The following is a 20,799-nucleotide window of genomic DNA, read 5'->3' on the forward strand; positions in this document are numbered from 1 at the left end:
CTCCCACAGTCCAAAGATGTGCGGGTCAGGTGAATTGGCCATGCTAAATTGCCCGTAGTGTTAGGTAAGGGGTAAATGTAGGGGTATGGGTGGGTTGCGCTTCGGCGGGTCGGTGTGGACTTGTTGGGCCGAAGGGCCTGTTTCCACACTGTAAGTAATCTAATCTAATCTAAAACTTTTTTTAAAAAATCACTTTTTTTTTTGAGTTCCCTAGCCTCTATTTCTTTTTCCACGTAGAAACTGATGTGAAATGTTATTTACTATCTCTCCCATCTCTTGCTGTTCAACACACCAAAACAACCTTGCTGAGCTTTCAGGAACCCTATTCTCTCCCTAGTTGCTTCTTTGCTCTTAATGTACTTAGAATCACACAGACGTACAGCACGGAAACCGACCCTTTGGTCCAACTTGTCCATGCTGACTAGATATCCTAACCTAATCCACTCCTGATTGTTATAGCCCTGTTAGACTATAACCTGGTATTGTGTGATTTTAACTCTAATCTAGTCCCATTTGCCTGCCCTTGGCCCAAATCTCTTTAAACCCTTCCTATTTATGTTCCCATCCAGATGCCTTTTAAATGTACCAGAATTCACCACTGGCAGCTCATTCCATACACGCACCACCCTGTGTGTGAAAAAGTGGCCCCTTATATCTTTTGCTATAAGATATAAGCAGGTCCTGCTTCACAATGACCTGATGAAAGAGCAGCACTTTGAAAGCTAGTGCTTCCAAATAAACCTGTTGGACTATAACCAGTTGTTGTATGATTTTTACCTTTGTACTACCCAGTCCAACACCAGCACCCCCAAATCATGCCGGTAGTTCAAAACTTCCAACCCTGGCAACATCTTTGTAAATCCTTTATCAACCTTTTCAAGTTTCACAACATCCTTCCTATAGAAGGGAGATCAGAATTGCCTGTCCTATACAGCTGCAACATGACCTCCAACTCCTATACTCAATGCACTGGTCAATAAAGGCAAGCATATCAAACACCTTCACGATCCTACCTGTGACTCCACTTTCAAGGAACTATGCATTCCAAGGTCTCTTTATTCAGCACAACTCTCCAGGTCCTTACCATTAAGTATATGATCTCTCCAAATTTTTGTTCCTCCATTTCCTTCTGACTATTGGGAGTTGGGGGTTTCAATCCCACCGAGGTGATCACACCTTTCTTATTTCTAATTTTCCAACCATATATTTACACTGTACAATCCTTCAGAGTGTTTTATATATATAAACAAACTTACTACCTTATTACCAGCAAATCAAAGGGGATAAAAAGGTTTTCTTCCTCATTCCCTGGTCAAAGGAAAATACCATTGTTTTTCCAATTTTTATTTGATCCTAACCGATATCGACATGGCAAACATCCATAATACTTGTGCTTAGACATGGTCTCACTGATTTTTTAATGAAACACTTTGGCACATTTCATGCTAAAGACTCCAAATAAATATGTATTTGACTTGGCTGAAAACTGAGGAAGAGAACCTCCAAAATGCTAGATGAAAGCTGTAACCTTCGAGCAGTGACAATATCTAACTTGTAGTGCCAGAAGGGATTAACAAGCAACAAAGTGTGACAGTAACACATATAAGGAATGCTGCTGTGCATAGAATCATTTCGGAGAAGTAGCTCAGATGATGAAGAAGAGGTGACCAAGGGGATTTCACAGTCCCACATCAATGAGCATCTTCTGTCAACTGGAATAAGTTAGAATGGGAATATTTCAGTGTCTAGGCCTTCCAATCTGTTTCACAGATCAGGCAGAGTACAAGAATGAAACAGAAAATGCTAACAGAACATTTCCAGCTCACTGTAATGTGGCACTGTGTGAGAATAATCTAAAATGGTCCTACTTTTCAACTTTTGGTCAATACTTTTGTAGGTTACAGCACTTCAATTGAGGGTAACTAACAAGTTAACCTTGTAGGAGAGTGAAGGGTGACTTGATTGAAGTTTTGAAAGTTCCCGAATAGTCTTGACAAGGTGGATGTGGAAAGGATATTTCCACTTGTGGGCGAGCTTAGAACTAGGTGACATTGTTTTAAAATTCAGAGTTGTAGTTTCACAATCCTTTTTCTTCTCAGACTGCTTTGCAACTTTAGAATTCTGCACCAAAAAAGTGGTGGAAGCAAGGACATTAATTATTTTTAAACTGGATGTAGATAGATTCTAGTTGGGCAGGGGACATCAGGATAGAATTCAGAGGAACTGTGGATTTAGAAACGTTCTGATTGGCACACAGGGTTGGAGGACTGAATGGTCTACTTTGTCTCTTCATTCCTTTCTTATTTATATCTGTTTCTACGTTATTTAAATGTGATATGGATTTTTGCCACTACCACATTTCAAACAGCAAATCCTGCAAAACCCCTCTCCTCTAGTGCTCTTGCAATTGTTTTAAATTTAATTTAGTTAATGACCTCTCTTAACTGAAATAGGTCATTCCTATACCTCTATCTAGGTTACTCTACACACCTCAAAGTAAAATCGCTGTTCAGCTTTCCGAATAAAATAACACAGCAAACCTGTCCAATATTCAGAATCACAGATCTTACCTATTACTTTTATTAGCAAGGGCAGGACAAGAGGGGCACAATAAAGGAACTGCAGCACATGCCTCTGCTGCCTGTTCTAGCCACTTTTACTATTCCCATCTCACAGAGCCACAAAGTTATTCAAACAAGGATTGTGCTGAGAGGCCTCACAAAACAATTAATGTTATTCCCTTATGTACCCACCAGCCAAGTTTTGAATATAAATTTTACAAATTAATATTAACACTAAAACAACTTCCAAGGAAATCATGAGGTCTACCACACAAAGTGTACAAAAGATTCAGTTCTTCCATGCTGGTAAGGCAACTGTAAAATTGTATCACATGCACCATTTCAGTAACACCTTTAACACCCTTTTCACTGTCTAGGGAGAGTTAATGGCACCTATTTCACATTTCTCAAACCTGTAAATTAGCTGGCATTATTCATTGCTCAAGCACTGCAGTTTAAACTAACTAGTCCAGATCAGCTTTTCAAAGTTTAATGTTGGATCATTATTATACCTCATAGCTAAACAAAACCAATCCGGTTGATTTTCCTTGGGAATTTCTGAAAAAAATGTTGGTTTCTAAGGCTTAAAATGTAAACAACTAGATAATAGTCAAGTCACCAACTTATGTTGAAAATTAATGTAGATTTTCTTTTCTAATTAAAAATCAAAAGCTTGTAGTATCTCTATAGCCACTTTTTTGGCTAAATGCAGAAAACTGTTAGTAATACTCAGTGTACATGAATGTAATTATGTCTATTTCTGTATTTGGAAACCAAAATTGACCTGTAAGTAGCACCTTAATTTTATCATTAGTAAGGTTTTCCCTTGAGAATAATGGATGCAAATAGTTTTGGAGTGGATCACATAGCGCACAGACTTGCTTCAGCAGTAAACCTGAATTATAAATGCCAGATGTTTTAATTTGATTAGCCCTTCCCAATATGTATTTGGGCTTTGATCAAATTCAATAATCATTTCTATTGTGAGTGGCTCATGTCTTGATATTTAACGATCACATAGTTTGTGTAGTGTACAAGATGTATAAAGTGGTTTTGTTTTGGTCAAAACTTGGAAATTGGGAGATGGGACTTAGCCCTTAATTGAACACTTATCTTAATTGAACATTTGATCTGCCATCTTTCCGGACACTGGCAAAAATGCTAGAAAGAACTGGGACAACTTCCTGGCTCCTCGTTGTCTATCCTTAAAGGTCAACAGGTTTATTTGTAGTTGAAAATGCGTTGCTGGTTAAAGCACAGCAGGTTAGGCAGCATCCAAGGAATAGGAAATTCGACATTTCGGGCATAAGCCCTTCATCAGGAACGAAACGTCGAATTTCCTATTCCTTGGATGCTGCCTAACCTGCTGTGCTTTAACCAGCAACGCATTTTCAACTGTGATCTCCAGCATCTGCAGACCTCATTTTTTACCCGAAGGTTTATTTGTAGTACTAGCATTGATCATTCATCAGGTCTGATCATCATGACAGCTACCTGGCAAGCAGCAGCACTCCAGAAACTGTTACTTCCAAAAAAAACCTGTTGGATTATAACTCGGTGTCCTGTGATTTTTAACTTTGACCAGATCAGCCTAACACTGGTACCTCCACATTATATCCTTTAAGGGGTATGGCAAATTCTACCTTGGGATCTAACAGGACACTGCTGCATTGTCCATTCATTCTTCGATTCTTCCAGCCCTCTCACCCACCCAAGTGTCATTAGCAAATTTGGGTAGCATAGCACAGAAGGAATAGAAAAAAAAGAAAGAAGTGCACCATTACAGCATTTTTCGTAAGACCTCCAAGTATTCCACAAACAATGAAGTATTGTTGGAAGTGTAGACACGGTTGCAACATAGGAAACCACAAATGTAAATAGTCAGCTTGTCACCAGTAACTGCTCTAATAACTTTCCAGATGGAAAATAAATTAAAGCGTGCACAAATAATTACTACACACATTTCAATATAACTGAGCAATTTCTATGACCACAATAGCTTTTAGTATGATCGAACACATTCACAGAAACTAACCATTATTGTTTTCCAGTTCTTGTCTGCTTTTGTCAGTCACATCCATCAGTTCTCCATCATTTTGCTGTTTGATTTGAAGCATAGTTTTCTTTAAACTGGACATGCTGGACTTCTGAAGCATTAAGTACTCTTGCTTCAAATCCATCCACTCTTTCCTGGCAAAACAATTACATGCATATTTAACATGTAGCCTTCACAATTTTGTTACAGCACTCCGACTGCGAAATACACCCCCTTCAACAATTCTCTGAAGATCAGTATGGCAGAGAAAAAAAGTTTCAGTTTCTCTCCCCCCATCTCTTATCCAATTCAAACATTTTGTTTTTATGGATGAATCTTGTAGGTCAGTAATGGTGGATTATTCAACCGGGCATCAGGGTCCAGTTGGGTTAAACTGGATTGTGCTCATCATAAGCTAAGATTGGCAGAGAACCTTTTAGAGTTACCAATTCAAAATAAACAGATGGAAAAAGAACAGTATAAAAAATGATGATTCACATTTGAATTTTTCTCTGCTACTTCTTAAAATATACTGAAAAACCACAAAGACTAACCACCTCAAACGGACAGGACATTTAGGAAAACAAAAAAATTGATTTCCACTTCAAAAAGCAAATGGCTTGGCAGTCAATTAACTTGGTTAATTACTGGACAACATGCCCTTAAAAACTAGATGGCTCAATTTAAAAGTTGGTATTTGGCAATCCTTAAACATAAATTCTTTTCTCTGCTTATATGGCAGGGGCACCCAGGTTAAAGAAAATTCAGCTTTCAGAGAATTACTGTCACCTTGCCCAGATTTGATCTTGGTAAGGTTCTGTCAGATCACTCAGAACATTTGACTGATACATTACAATTGTAATGGCTCAAAGTATGATACAGAGATAAATATGAATTTTGATTAATAGTTTCACAAGAACATAAAACCCTTGTCATTATATATGCTGCCTTACAAAGCTGACGACATTTCACTCAAGTTACTGAATTCAATAGCTTCTGAATTTATGAAAACACAGTGTACATCATTCTACCGTCCAGAAAAAAGATTTCAAAAATATACTTTATTCACAAAATTATTTGGATCTCTATACAGTTCCGTCATGCCATTCTTGTGCACACATTACATTGCTTTATATACAGACATCAAAATTTATTTTTCCTACATACAAGTCTGTACATTTACTATCCAGCTCTTCTGCTGCATGCCGACCAAATATCCTAAATTAATGTAATCCCATTTACCAGCATGTAGTTGATATCCTTCTAAACCCTTCCTATTTATATACCCATCCAGATGCCTTTTAATTTGTACCAGTGTCTACCACATCGTCTAGCAGCTCATTCCATATACACACTGCCCTCTGTATGAAAAAGTTGCCCCTTAGGTCCTTCTTAAATCTTTCCTCTCTCACCCTCAACCTATGCCCTTTAGTGGTGGACTCCCTCACCCCAGGGTCATAATGAGAGTTTCAGAATTTTGACTCAGTAATGAAAGGGCAGCAATATATTCAAGTCATAAAGGCAGGTGACTTGAATGCATTTGTGTTCTCATGCAACTGCTAATCCTGTCCTTCTGACTTGCACAATGAATTGGTTTGAGCGTTTTGCAGCAATTTACTGTTGACAGAAGACATCTCTGTCAAGGTGTTTTCATTCTAGGGTTTGTAGTTTTTTTTCAAGGTACTGGATGGCTACGAATTCCTTTGTCAAACTGATATTGAGTTTACGATTTTACTGCAGTTGCAATCAGTCATACAAGTGTAGATTGTTTCATCTACCTAACATATACAGTAAAAATTGGAGTAGCTTTAGGAGCATCAAGAGTTAAACAATATGCTTCAGAATTCACTCTGACCTTCTCCATTTCTACTTATATGACATTGCATTCATTACAATTGATGATTTAATCTATTTGAAGTTGGAATGCTCTACATATATAAAAATTGTCCTTTGCTCCATACCATGGCCTGAATTTCTGAAGGACCCAAAATATTAACTCTGCTCCCTCTTCACACAAGCTACCAAACCTGCTGAATTTTTCTAACAATTTCTGTTTTTGTTCGTGAGTTTATTGCACAGTTCTAATTTTGCAGATCATAGTTATGAGTCCACCACTGTGTATCTTGGAGTCACATGCACACCGGACCAGATAAGGACAAATTTCTTTTCACAAAGGGCATTAGTGAACCAGATGAGATTTTTTAAAAACAATCAACAGTGTTTACTTGGGTGTTCTTGGGCTAGCATTTTATTTTAGATTTTTTCAAATTTCCCATTTGCCATGGTGGGATTCAGACCCTTAACACCAGAACATTAACCTGAGGTTCTGGATTACTCGTCTGGTGACATTTCCAATATGTCACTGCCTCCCTTTTCACACACATTATATAACTGACGGCAAAATTATTAGAAAACATTCAACATGATAGCTTAGATGCCTGTTTGGAAAGAAGCCAATCTGCAACTTGCAGTAACATTGTTTAGTTACTCCTTGTGGAAAGATGCATGAATACAGTCTGCTCTGGCTCCAAGACTGTTTGTCCCCCCTTAGATATTTAAAAAAAAGTCAGTATTTAATGTCTTTTTGTACTGCATAACTGAGACTGAGACTATCAACTGCATTTCAACTGTGATGCACTACACTTTGATTAATCAATATTATTGCATGCCCCTTGGTTTTGGTATTTATCAACATATTGTGTGAATATTTTTAATTTTATCAGCGTTACTTGATACAAACTGCTTGAATTCCACATTTGAATGTATGTTACCTGCTCCTGATGATGAGAGAATAGAATTTAGCTCAGTTGTGATGCCTCCATAGTCAAACAGATTACCATGTTAACTGACAAGGCTATCTGCAGTTTTACTGTCTCTAGCATATTAAGAGCCACTTAGTGAAACAATGGAAGATTCTTACTAATTCATAGATAAGTTGAAAAAAATAAGAAAATGTAAAATACTCGCACACCATCAGTTTATAGCTGTCCTCATAGAGTTAAACATTTAAAAAGTGATCTTATATGGGTATGGATTGTAGTGTAGGTTAGTGAGGTTCAGTGTTTTCATGATTAAGATTAATAAAACTATATTCCATATATCAGTTGCAAAGGATAAAGAATCATATGGATTAATTAATGCAAATTACAGATATCAGTTTCCCTCACTGCATACTCTGGACTAACATGTATTTAATGTAACAAACCTCAACAGTTACAATCTTATTCAACATCTTCTATCATGATGTTAACTTTAGTGTATTTTCTAATGTTAACTATTCAATCAAGTTTCTGTTTCACAAATTATTAGGACAGCACAAAGATGTCTCATCTCAAGTTATTTATTTTAAAACAGTTGTTCAAAACATTTTACTCAGAAATGTTTAAGATTTGCACTTTGAAAAAGATTATAAATGAATGTTAGACAACTCCCTTCTTTCAATAATTAACTGAAAATGTTCAGAACAACATCCAACAGAGCCACATTGTCTAGAAAAAAATTGTGTGTTAATATACAATTGTGTAGACTATCTTAATACCATTAAAGAAAGGAGATACTGCATTAAGAACAGTCAACCTTCTGGTAATGACACCAAATGTTGTTAATTACAGCTTATTAACATGCCAGAACCACCCACTGAGGTAAACAAGTTTAGATACATCACGTAAACAAAAGAAATTCAAATGACCAGCCCGCTTAGAAAAGGTGCCTCATTTAAATCACTTTATCTGAGAGAAATATAAATACCAGCAGACTCTAACAATCATTTAAACTGGACAAGAGAAGAACAGCAGGAACATACAGACAAGAATGATCTGAGTGCAAGTATATATGCTTTAGATTGTGGTTTTGTAACTAGCATTAATTCACAATGGTGGAAGAATTTTGAATGGGTCCCCTGTTACGTCAACATTGAAGCCTTTCTGTGATTTAAAAGTTGAGTAAGTGCTTTCATGTTGAAGTGGCAGTGGATTCAGTTTTCCTCATTTAATTTTTTTAAAACATTTTATTGGAAATGGGGATTTCTGATGTGTAGTTTTCTGACAAGACTTTATTGCATTTTAACACCTGAAATTGGTTCATTCCTTCTATCGGGTGTTGGGGGAGTTGGGAGGATTAAGAAATCTAGTTTCAGTTGTATTCCTTGGTGCACAAGATGGATAGCAGCTACAGTGTACCACCACTGCAATCGTGCAATGCTGTTTTGTTAAACACTGGTATTGCACTTCAGCAATGGTGATATACTGTCCAGTACCATCATGAAGGCTGCTCACAATCCTATCTGCAGCTTAAAAATGCATAAGTTTAGGGCTGCTGAATTGGGTGCAGAGCCCATTGTGCCCCAGCAAACCTGAATTAACCCGTTTTTTCACAATTTTGCTGTTGCTAGTTACTCCAACAAGTGAAGCTTGCTGTTGGTTACATTAGTAAGTACTCACATGTTGGAATCTCTAGTTTACAGATTTTAATATACAGAAGGTGGAAGTTACTACACAAGCACTTTTGTTCAAACAGCTTTTTCAAAATGTGAAATTTGGGCTCTTGTAAGTCACAATAGGCTCAACATAATTTTAAAAATCTACACTGCCCTCCAGACTTGTTGTTTTCAGAGATCCTAATATGCAAGCACTTGCTGTGTATTCTATAAATAAGTGCTTATCATATTGGGATTTCTGCTCACAACTGCACCCTACGGATCCAACTACCCATAAAAACTTAGTGTTTTAATGCTGGAAGTCAAATTCTGTGTTTACATACATCTATTGCTCAGATCGATGGTACGAGGAGCGACACTACAGTGTAGTCCAAGGTAGTTGAGATACTAAGACTTGCTTTATGGAACCTCTAACATGTGAGTACTTGTCTTTTATGTTCAAGTAAGTGCTCTCATGTTGGGATTTCTACTGCACAGAAGCACCACCAAGTTACTGAAATAATTGTAAAATTTTGTTCTGACTGGTTTACAGTATATTTAATGTTCCAGGGGTTACATGGAAGACCAGTGGCCAAGAACTCCTAACATACATGCACTTCCTGTTAACTGTTAAGTAAGTGCTTTTATGTTGGGATTTCTTCAACACACACTGCAGCAATTAAAAGCAACACTTCCAATGAGCATTGCTTGCTGATTTCACAAAAATTGTGATGTGGAGCCTCTAACATGTGAGAACTTGCTATCATTGGAAGTAAGTGCTCACTTGTTGGGATTTCTACTTCACATTATACATGTTTAAATACAAGAGAATATGTAGTTTTGAAGCACCAACATGGAAAACTTGCTGTCTATGCTGTAAAGTAAGTGCTTCATATTGGTGTTTTAAAATGTACAAATCTGCAGCAGACTTGAGGCCAGTTAAAACCTGAAAAGAGGAATGTATCTTGGCAGATTTATTGGCAAAATTGAAATATAAACATTTACAATGTTCTCACTTACTTGGATAGTACTCTCAGAGGAATAACTTCTTCTTCCACCTTGTGCCTATCTTTGTGTTTCTTTTTCCTCTTTCTCTTGCTTTTTGATAGGGACTCATCCTTCTTGTCTCCAGAACCACGCTCATCTTCTGTTGAAATGTCTTCATAAAAAGGAATATAATTTGTAAGCAAAACAGTGCAGATAAATGAAACATGCTTTTAAAATTGTTTATAAACCAATATTTCAGATTGACCTTGGAAAAAATTTTCTAACAAAGCAAGTTTCAGGATGAATTAAATTCCCATACCTTTAATGTCTTTTTCACTATCTGTCTTCTCTTTTTCTCTGTCACTGATTTTTCTTATTTTTGCAGAGGATCCTTCCTCCAGTTTTCCAGGACTAGTTCGTTTCCGCTTTCTCCGACTGGTCTCCTCGGTTTTATCTCGCCTCCGTGATTCACCTTTTGATTTATTTCTGCTGAGGTCTGCAACATCAGTTTCTGAACAGTCGGATGTCACTCTGCTTCCTTTTCCTTTGTCCAAGCTATCGACATTTTTGGTGTGGGACTGTTCCATTGGCTCTGCAGCTGGCTGGTTACAGTTTTCTGATTTTCGAGGTTTCTTTTTTTTCTTTTTCTTTTTCTCATCTGTACTTTTGTTTGTATCTGTTGCACATTTAAAAACCAGAACATTTTAAAAGTAATTTGGTTTCTTAGCTGTACTTTTGTATCATCTGTACTTGTGTCTGTTGCAAGATTCATGTATGTTAAGAAAAAAATTTAAAAATAATTTAAGTAACTTCAATCTTGCTATCACCTACCAGTGTTGTCAGTGGAGCTGAACACAGGAACTGGTTTGTTTTTTACTGTTTTTGGAAAGACTCCAGGCTTTCGTGGTGCATCTTCTGGAGGATTATTTAACAGCTTGGAAGAAACAAAATCAAGAAATATACTTCACAATGTACATACTTCAAAATAAAACATTTGCTCAGTTATATATTTTGTCGTGTTTGAATTTAAGCAACTGCATTGTTAACTTGACATGTTAACTTAACCGCCCATCAAAACTATGCATAAAAACTTTGTTGCAATACAATGCTATGAAAGTAGGCATTCACCTCAATAGCTTTTTGAGCTCCCGATACAGTTTCAAATTCCACAAAGGCAAATCCTTTCGGGTCACCAGTCGTTCTGTAGCGAGGGATGCTGATGTAGACCACATTTCCACATTTACTGAACACTCTGTCTATCCAACCATGTGAAACACTTCTGGGTAGCAACTCCTTTAAAAAAAGGACATGAGATTTAAAAATAAGGAGCTGGTGAAACTTGCAGCATCAGATGAAACTGGACTAATGCCCTACCCATGAGCAGAAAGTTCTACAATTCTGCCAATAACATCAACAACCTAATTTCAGGTGTCTAGAATTCCGAAGGACTATATATATTCCCACCCACAGGGTTAATTAACAAAACCATTTGTTGGCAGTGAAAAATGTCATTCAATTATGAATATTTAAGCATTTGCTGCCTCACGAATATTTTAAGCATTTGCTGCCTCACAACACCAGGGACCCTATGTACATTTTGAAGGGAGGAGGCGTTGCCATCATTCCCATTAGAATGCCTCTTCATACAAATAATTATACTCACCACATAAACCGTGCGGTCGTTAACATCTTGTGGCTGCTCTCCCAAGGCCATACGGCGCCTTAATTTTGTTCCTTCTATGTTCAACTAAAGCAAGGCAGTTAAAAAACATGTTATGTAAAAGCATTAAAAAAGGGAAGAATGGTAATACCTGAGATGATTTATTCACAAATGTGTCATTAAATCGCACAAACTTGAGTGGCTTATTGCTTTTGTTGATTGTCCCCTGCGGTTTAGTTCTGAGTAAACGACTCATAAGAAATAAGATCCATGAAATGCACCAGAGGGTACAAGCAAGTCTGTTCACCATTGTAGAGAAAATTTTGGAACCAGTAAGATTTGCAACACTTAATGGCATTTGAAAAAATATTGGGCTAATAAGCTAGGCTGTAAAATTAAGATTTGGAGGTGCCAGTGTTGGACTGGGGTGGACAGAAGTTAAAAATCACACACCAGGTTTATTTGGAAGCACTAGCTTTCAAAGCGCTGCTTGATGCAGTGTTCCAAAAGCTAGTGCTCCCAAACAAACCTGTTGGACTATAACTGGTGGTGTGTGATTTTTAAACAGTATAAAATCAAAATATTGTGGGTGGTTGACATTTGAATTCAGGATAGTGCCACAGAAACTGTTCTGAATAAAGTCATTGAACTTGAAATGTTTATTGTTTCTCTCTCCACAAATGCTCCCACGCCAGATGAAGGGCTCATGCTCGAAACGTCGAATTCTCTATTCCTGAGATGCTGCCTGGCCTGCTGTGCTTTGACCAGCAACACATTTGCAGCCACGCCAGTCCTGCAGAGTTTCTCTGGCATTTTCTGTTTTTATTATAAATGAAAGTCATAGATGATTGTAATATAAATAAAGAGATTTTCCAGTAAGAGAGCTCAGTAACTATAAAATGTGGACTTTTAAGATCACTAGTTGAATGAGAGGATGAATGCAGAAAGCTTTTTTTAATGCAGTGAGTTTTATGAGGAGTAATTTCCAAGACAATTTGGAATTTAGTTGAAGAGAAAACATGTACAGGAGTATAGCAAGAGAGAAATTAATTGCATAGATCTACCCAGTTGCCAACACTTGTACAACTGTTTCCTTCTCTGCTGTATCATTATATGTGCGCTTGAATGCACGACTTTGTGTTTAAAAAGTCAATAAAGTCAAATATTTATATTTCCCATTGTCTAAGGCTTTGGACACATTGATATGGTGTCCTAAAAATTCCAAAGATGTGTTCACTTTAAAATGGCTCACTGTAATGCTACAAAGTAGAAGTAAAGTTGCAATAGTCCCAGAGGATTACAGGGCATAAGCACAAAGAAAAGCTCTTTGATTTTTTTTCAGTTGCAAAATACTTTGAGGAGTTGATAATCAAACTGAGCTACCACTGAACATGTCTTTGTAAAACAGTTTATGATGCATAATAAAGGGGGCAGGCCCGTACAGTTTAGTCACAAGGGTAATCTTGGGCTCTGATCTTCAGGTCCAGACCCCAAATGATTACAATCCCAGGTAAACTAATGTCTCAGCTGATAATGGTGCTGACTCACATTGTTAACTGACTCTTCTAATCCAATTCTGTTGATTTCATTAGCACTTGCACCTTAAATATTGTTGAACCCAGAAGTTTGTCTTTGGAAAATACTCTCAGTTGTTATGCCATTCTTAAAATTCTTTATCTGGTCTAATATTGTTGTTACTTCTTCATTTCCTGCTACATTGGCAGCATTTCTGATCAACATGGATGCAAAGTACAGAATTTAGTATGCTGCAAAATTAAGTTTTACTCTGCAGAATAGATGTAATTTAAAATCTTGCTTAGTACTTTTACATTTGATTACTCCTTCTCAATTTCTGTTACTATTCTAAACCTGATGGCATTGGGATCATAGTTCCCCAATCTTCTTATGAAAATTAAAAACTCCACTTTGCTCCCCAGAACCTTATCAATCAATGCCTCATGTTTTTCTGACCTAGAGCTTCATAAAGGAAGTCTTCAGGAATTTCTACGACTTCTTCCTTTGTACTGATTATCCCAACATAGACCATGACATTAGCAATGACAGATTTTGATCTAAAATCTTTCTAGAATTTGTTTCTCTATCTCATTCTTGCCAATTTTTGGCGTCTATTATACATCCAACACAACCGCTCCTTAATTCTAATCACATGGATAAAAAAAACCGAGACTATCTCACCTTTGTCCAATGTATTTGATCATTACAATTGCTCAATCAAGGATCAAAATTTTTATTGCCAAGTTTCAGGAGGCAACCAATGGCTCCAGTATAACCATCTAATTCACCACACCATGTGCTTATACACAAAACCGATGGCCTTAAATTCACATCCTGTCTGCACTCTCTTCTTTTTGAGCTTTTCACTATTCTAGTGCCCTTGTCTATTGGCTTTTTGCTCCTTTCTTCATGCTTCATTAAAAAGACTATTTCAATACAGAAAGTTAACACTACAGCGCAGCAGAGAGGAAGTCTTTCACCATCAGATGACTACTTTTGAAAATGAATGTACAAGCTGGATGTATATAAAAATATTATGCATCATTTGAAGAAAGCGAAAGCATCTAAGCAAGGTTCCCCTTACCTTACTGAAGCTGCCTATCAATTTGTCTTCACTTACAATTATCTCCCTGCACTTTAATGTACCAAATTTAAAAAAACATGAGGTTGGAGTTAGCCTTTAATCATAATATAAAATGAAGGGATTCACACTCACCTCAATAACATTTGAGTTTTTTAACGCCCTTGCTATTAATTTTACATCTGTTGTTAGCTTTTTCATTTTGTTGAATGCTGTCAGCACGGAAATGTCAACATCTGGGGAGTCAGAAAATAATTAGACAGTACACACATAGCTAAAAGATTTATGTATTTAAACCATGGGTATATAGCAAGAGAGTTATTACTCACATCCATCTCTGGATTTCTGAATCAATTCCTGAAGGAATTGGTCTTTGTGGAGGTTCACATCACCAAACCAAAACTCAACCTGTTTTTTAATCTCAGAAAGCACTTTGTTGACCCTTGACCTTTTCTTTTTCTCCGTTTCCTTTGTCTGAATACTGGATTCAGTCCGTGTTGTCTCACTCTTTGCTTTCTCTGTCTCTCCCATGTTCAGAACTGCAAAACAACATACTATTAGTAGAGAAAATACTTGTGTTAAGTTTATTACAATAAATAATTATGAAACACAAATGCTAACAAGACAGAGGATGGCATACATTAAGAATAACCAGAATAATAAGAAAATTTCTCAGTTTACTACAGTGCAACAGGAATACAGTACTATCTATCATCAATGCTTCAGCAAAGACTGGCTGATTCAGCACTGACTGGTTTTCGTGTTTTTATAACATAACATCATATAAACTGATCTTTCTACATACCAAGTTATAAGGGAAACCAGCTTAGCATTTGAAATATAATACAAAAAAATTGCACTGAGAGTACTGTATCACTTAAAAAAGGTCATAAATTAGTAATCAGCAATAGTGCAAAGCAGGCAAGAGCAAATTGCAAGTACTTACAGTGTCAGAGCTGGTTGGACCCAATCAGCAGCACAGTTACACAGACCTGCGGCTAACCCAACTCAGGCGTACTGTATTCAGTTCTGGACGCTACACATTAGAAGGTGTTTAGAGTCATAGAGACGCTAAATTTTGCTTTTGCAAAATGCAGGACCTCCCATTTATCTAAATTAAACTCCATCTGCTACTCCTCAGCCCAATGGCCCATCTGATCAAGATCCCGTTGTAATCCGAGGTAACCTTCTTCGCTGTCCACTACACCTCCAATACAAATCACATCTACTGCTCTGCCCTCATCAACCTTCCTTGCTACTTCTTCAAAAACCTCAATCAAGTTCATGAGACAGTTGAGAAAAGAAGTGAATCAAACAGTCAAAGCAGGCATGAACAAAGCAGATAACAAGGTAGGACTGATAAATCAAACTACATTTATTTCAATGCAAGAGGTCTAACAGGGAAGGCAGATTAACTCAGGGCAGGGGACTGGAATATCTTAGCAATTACAAAAACGTGGCTCAGGGATGGACAGGACTGGCAGCTTCACGGTTCCAGGATACAAATGCTCCAGGAAGGACAGAAAGGGAGGCAAGAAGGAGAGGCATTTTTGATAAGGAATAGCATTACAGCTGTACTGAGGGAGAATATTCCTGGAAATATAACCAGGGAAGTTATTTGGATGGAACTGAGAAATAAGAAAGGGATGATCACCTGATTAGGATTGTATTATAGAGCCTCTAATAGTCAGTGGGAAATTGAGAAACAAATTTGTAAGGAGATCTCAATTATCTGTAAGAATAATAAGGTGGTTTTGGTAGGGGATTTTAACTTCCAATCATTGACTGGGATTGACATAGTGTTAAGGGTTTAGATGGAGAGGAATTTGTTAAGTGTGTATAAGAAAATTTTCTGATTTAATACGTGGATGTGCCTACTAGAGAAGCTGCAAAACTTGACCTACTCTTGGGAAATAAGGCAGGGCAGGAGACTGAGATGTCAGTGCGGGAGCACTTTGGGACCAGCAACCGTAATTCTATTAGTTTCAAAATGGTGATGGAAAAGGAGAGACCAGATTTAAAAGTCGAAGTTCTAAATGGGAAGGTAGCTAATTTTGATGGTATTAGGCAAGAACTTTCAAAAGTTGATTGGCAGGTAAAGAGATGGTTGGAAAATAGGAAGCCTTCAGAAATGACATATCGAGAGTCTAGAGAAAGTATATTCCTGTTAGGGTGAAAGGAAAGGCTGGTTGATGTAGGGAATGCTGGATGACTCAAAAAATTGAGGGTTTGGTTAAGAAAAAGAAGGAAGCCTATGTCAGGTATAGACAGGATAGATCGAGTGAATCCTGAGAAGAGTATAAAGGCAGTAGGTGTATACTTAAGAGGGAAATCAGGAGGGCAAAAAGGGGACATGAGAAAGCTTTGGCAAATAGGGCTAAGGAGAATTACAGAGGGTTTTTACAAATACATCAAGGACAAAAGGGAGAGAATAGGGCCCCTCAAAGATCAGCAAGGCGGCCTTTGTGTGGTGCTGCAGGAGATGGGAGAGATAGTAAACGAGTATTTTGTATCAGTGTTTACTGTGGAGAAGGACATGGAAGACAGAGAACGTAGGGAAATAGATGGTGACATCTTGAAAAATGCCCATATTACAAAGTGCTGGAAGTCTTGAAACGCATAAAAGTGAGTAAATCCAAGGCCCTGATCAAGTGTACCCTAGAACTCTGTGAGAAGCTGGGAAAGTGATTGCTGGGCAACTTGCTGAGATAGTTGTATCGTCAATAGTCATAGGTGAGGTGCTGGATTATTGAGGGTTGGCTAACGTTGTGCTACTTTAAGAAAGGTAAGGATGAGCCAGGGAACGATACACCGGTGACCCTGACATCGGTGGTGAGCAAGTTGTTGGAGGGAATTCTGAGGAACAGGTTGTACATGCATTTGGAAAGGCAAGGACTGATTAGGGATAGTCAACATAGCTTTGTGAGTGGGAAATCATGTATTTATTGTTCTTGAAGAGGTTGTAATGCAAATTCACCATAATAAAACTGGGCTAGAAAATCTACTCCCTTGAAATTTGATTACATGTTGAACTAACTGATCTGTTTAAGATGACTGAAAAAATTTTGTAGGGTAAATAGAATGAAACTATTAGATCTGATGAGAATGTTTGGAAGAAAGCAAGTAAATTTAGAGTAGAGTAGAACATTCATGAGTGATATAATCAAGTACTTCACACAAAATAATAGAAAGATAGAACTCTTTCCTCCAGCAGGCTAGGATTTTTTTAATTAGGTCATAGTATTAAGGGTTACAGAATAAGGCAGGAAGATCGGACGTATTTCAGACCAGTCATGATCGAATTGAACAGTGGAATAGGTTTGAGGACAGAGTGGCCAACGTTTGTTCCTCTACTTGATCCAATTTTCTTTTCAATTAAAGCTAATGGGACTAACTGACTATGTACGTAGGGAGCAAAAAGTTGGTATGTGACTTCCCCTGTATGTTCTGAAAATGTGTTGCTGGAAAAGCGCAGCAGGTCAGGCAGCATCCAAGGAGCAGGAAAATTTCGGGCATGAGCCCTTTGTCCTGAAGAAGGGCTCATGCCCGAAACGTCAATCCTCCTGCTTTTTGGATGCTGCCTGTCCTGCTGCGCTTTTCCAGCAACACATTTTCAGCCCTGATTTCCAGCATCTACAGTCCTCACTTTCTTCCCTGCATGTTCCTGTGAATCTGGAACAAGGACAATATACCAAGAGGCTAGCAAACATACTGACATATAAACATACAAAGAGTGATACTGGTGAACCCTTGGGGAGTTGGGAACATACACATTTTAATTTTTAAAAATATGCAAAAAAAATTAACAATTCAAGTTAGCCACTCCAACTAAGAAAATATTCTGTTCAATAAACAGCTGGTTACTAGTATGGCTACACCATCTCATAACTGGAGGTTCACAATTCCATTGTCTATTCAGTAATGTTTCTGAGGAGTGTTCTTTGTGAGGGACCTCTGTGACTCTTTTGGCCCATCTTTCTTCTCTCCACCAACCGCCCAAATGTGGCAAGTTGCAAACAGTGACTCAATAGCAAACAGATCAAACGTCACACATAATAGAGAGACAATCACGTGGTAACAAAGGAGAAAATAAGACATACATGCCAAATTTTATTTTCAGATATTCTTTTCCTACTATGATTTCTAACATATAACACTTTAGCATTCTGTAAACAATACTACAAGTTCATAATTTCTGCACATACTTATGATAGAGCACAGGTGGCTATTCAGCCCATTGTGCTTACAGTAGAGCTAGGGGAAAGCACTTACAGTAGAGCTACTCTTTCCCAGCAGTTCTGTAAATACTGTACTTTTCCTTTCAAACATTTACTTAAATTTCTTTTGAATGCAAGTACCTAACCTACAGTACATTCGAGATCACAAATAGCTTTATAAAAATGCTCCCTCATACTGCCTCTAGTACATTTGTCTTTCACTTGAAATCTGTACTGTCTGGTTACAGAGGCTTTGCCATTCCTAACAGTTTCTCTTAGTTGCACTAATCAAAGGTATTCATGACCTTGAACACATCTGAGCTTATGCCTGAAACATCGATTCTCCTGCTCCTTGGATGCTGCCTGACCTGCTGCGCTTTTCCAGCAACACATTTTCAGCTTTGAACACATCTGTCAAATTTTAACTGTCTCTGCTATAAGGAGGAGTGCTCCTGTAATCAAATTGATAAAGATAAAACATTTGTTGCTGTTCTCTTTAAAAAAAAGTGTCCATAATTTTGTACACATGCAAGAACAGCTGATTTGATTGTCAGTGTATGTTCTGATCAATAACTGCAATCATTTTGTCATCAACTTGTTTGGTTAAGCTGGTTTAACAATGTACAGTAACATCATCTCAGCCTTAACCAGCGGGAGGTCTCTCACCTTCGTGTCAAGACGTTCAGGGTTAAAACCTTTGCTCCACAAAAGAGAGCATGGAATTCTACACCAATACACAAAGGAGATTACATAGAAAGTATCATTAAAAGCTGCTTGACCTGCTCCCCCACCCACCCTCCCTCACATGGTCAGACGTGATCCCATGATATTTTTCAAAGTCCTCCTTCTGTTCTGAATTTCTGGCCAATACTTCTCTTTCAATCAACACAATTGAACAAACAGACCTTCTCTGTTGGTTGTCAACATAAGTACAAAAATGTCAATTTGGTCACTAATCACTGGATGATGTTTTCTAATTTTTAGTAAGGAGCGGTCCTCAATAATTCAACCAGGAAGTATGTCACCATTTCCCACCCACCCCAAAGCCCACAATTTTATCAGTGTCAAAACTGAATCCATTTGACGTGAACAGAGGTTAATAGTGCCAAAGAGAAAAACTAATAAAGGCCACAATCAGGTCTCAAACAAAGAATTCTGAGAATTTGAAATAACTAATGGTGAATTGTCAAATTGGATCCATAAATTGGCTTAGAGGCAGGAGGCAGTGTGTGGTGGTGGAAGATTGTTTTTGTGAATGGAGGGTTGTGTCCAGTGGCATACCAAAGGGTTCAGTGCTGGGCCTCTTGCTGTGTCTATTAATTGTCTTGAAACAAATGTAAGAGGCTTTCAGTAAGTCTGTAGATGACACAATTGATGTGCTAAATAGTGAGGAGGAAAACTGGATTAGAGGATGTTATAAACAGGCTGGTCAGATGGGCAGAATAATGGCAAATGAAATTTAATGCTGAAAAGTGTGAGATGATGTATTTTGAAATAAACAAAGCAAAACACTACATGTTAAATTGTAGGACCCGAGGAAGTACAGGAAGATCTTGGTGTGCACGTCCACAGATCCATGAAGGCAAAAGGACAAGTAGATTAGGTGGTCGAGAAGGTGCATTGGATGCTTGTATTTATTAGTGAAAACACTGAATGGAAAGATTTATTTGCTCTTAAGAGAGTGCAGAGGAAATTCAAAAGGGTGGGCTGGGATAATTCAGGTAAGAGGAGGAAGTGGACAAGCTGGGATTATTTTCCTTAGAGAAGGGTGAAGGAGAATCTGATTGAGCGGCATAAATAAGATAGATAGGAAGAAACTTACCTTCTTAGTAGGGGGCATGCATTTGAAGTAAGGGCATGAGGTTTAGAAGGCATCTAAGGAAGATTTGGTGATGTGTATAAAAGCTCACTGCATTAAACAGTGGTAGAATTGGGAACATGACAACATCTAAACAGTATTTAGATGATCATATGAATCGCCATTGCATACAAGGATATGGACGAAGTGTTGGAAAATAGGCTAGAGTTAAACAGGGTGCTTGATGGTAAGACGATGGCTCATGGAAGTGGAGTATGAGCAGTTACCATCCTAATGGGCAGGATATTAATTGTGCGGACGCACATGCGAACCCCAGGAAGTCAAATGTGTATAAAGATGTGGCTACATATCCACTACGTGTTTAAAGCCGAGAGAAGGTGCATATCATTGAGTGAGTGCAGCCCAGCTCCTCTTCTCCTCCTGCAGCTGCTGACTTTCGGAGGCATTGAAAGGCGAGCTGGAGCGAGCGGCGCCCACACCCGGAAGGAGCCACGTTCTCGCCGCCTGCAC

At 37.9% G+C, this 20,799-nt stretch overlaps 1 protein-coding gene across 1 annotated transcript in view; it reads right to left on the reverse strand.

Annotated features, from left to right (window-relative positions):
• Positions 1–20,799, reverse strand: part of larp7 (La ribonucleoprotein 7, transcriptional regulator) — a 42,957-nt gene that overhangs the window by 21,849 nt on the left and 309 nt on the right. The window contains exons 2-9 of the mRNA XM_060826579.1: positions 14,583–14,792; positions 14,389–14,489; positions 11,661–11,744; positions 11,126–11,290; positions 10,829–10,931; positions 10,317–10,673; positions 10,031–10,169; positions 4,597–4,751 (exon numbers count right to left, since the gene is read on the reverse strand). Of these exons, the coding sequence (XP_060682562.1) occupies positions 4,597–4,751; positions 10,031–10,169; positions 10,317–10,673; positions 10,829–10,931; positions 11,126–11,290; positions 11,661–11,744; positions 14,389–14,489; positions 14,583–14,784 (1,306 nt within the window). The 5' untranslated portion in view covers positions 14,785–14,792. The remainder of the gene's footprint in view (positions 1–4,596; positions 4,752–10,030; positions 10,170–10,316; positions 10,674–10,828; positions 10,932–11,125; positions 11,291–11,660; positions 11,745–14,388; positions 14,490–14,582; positions 14,793–20,799) is intronic.

Source organism: Hemiscyllium ocellatum, chromosome 1 (assembly GCF_020745735.1).
Source record: "Hemiscyllium ocellatum isolate sHemOce1 chromosome 1, sHemOce1.pat.X.cur, whole genome shotgun sequence".
NCBI classification, from domain to species: Eukaryota; Metazoa; Chordata; class Chondrichthyes; order Orectolobiformes; family Hemiscylliidae; genus Hemiscyllium; species Hemiscyllium ocellatum.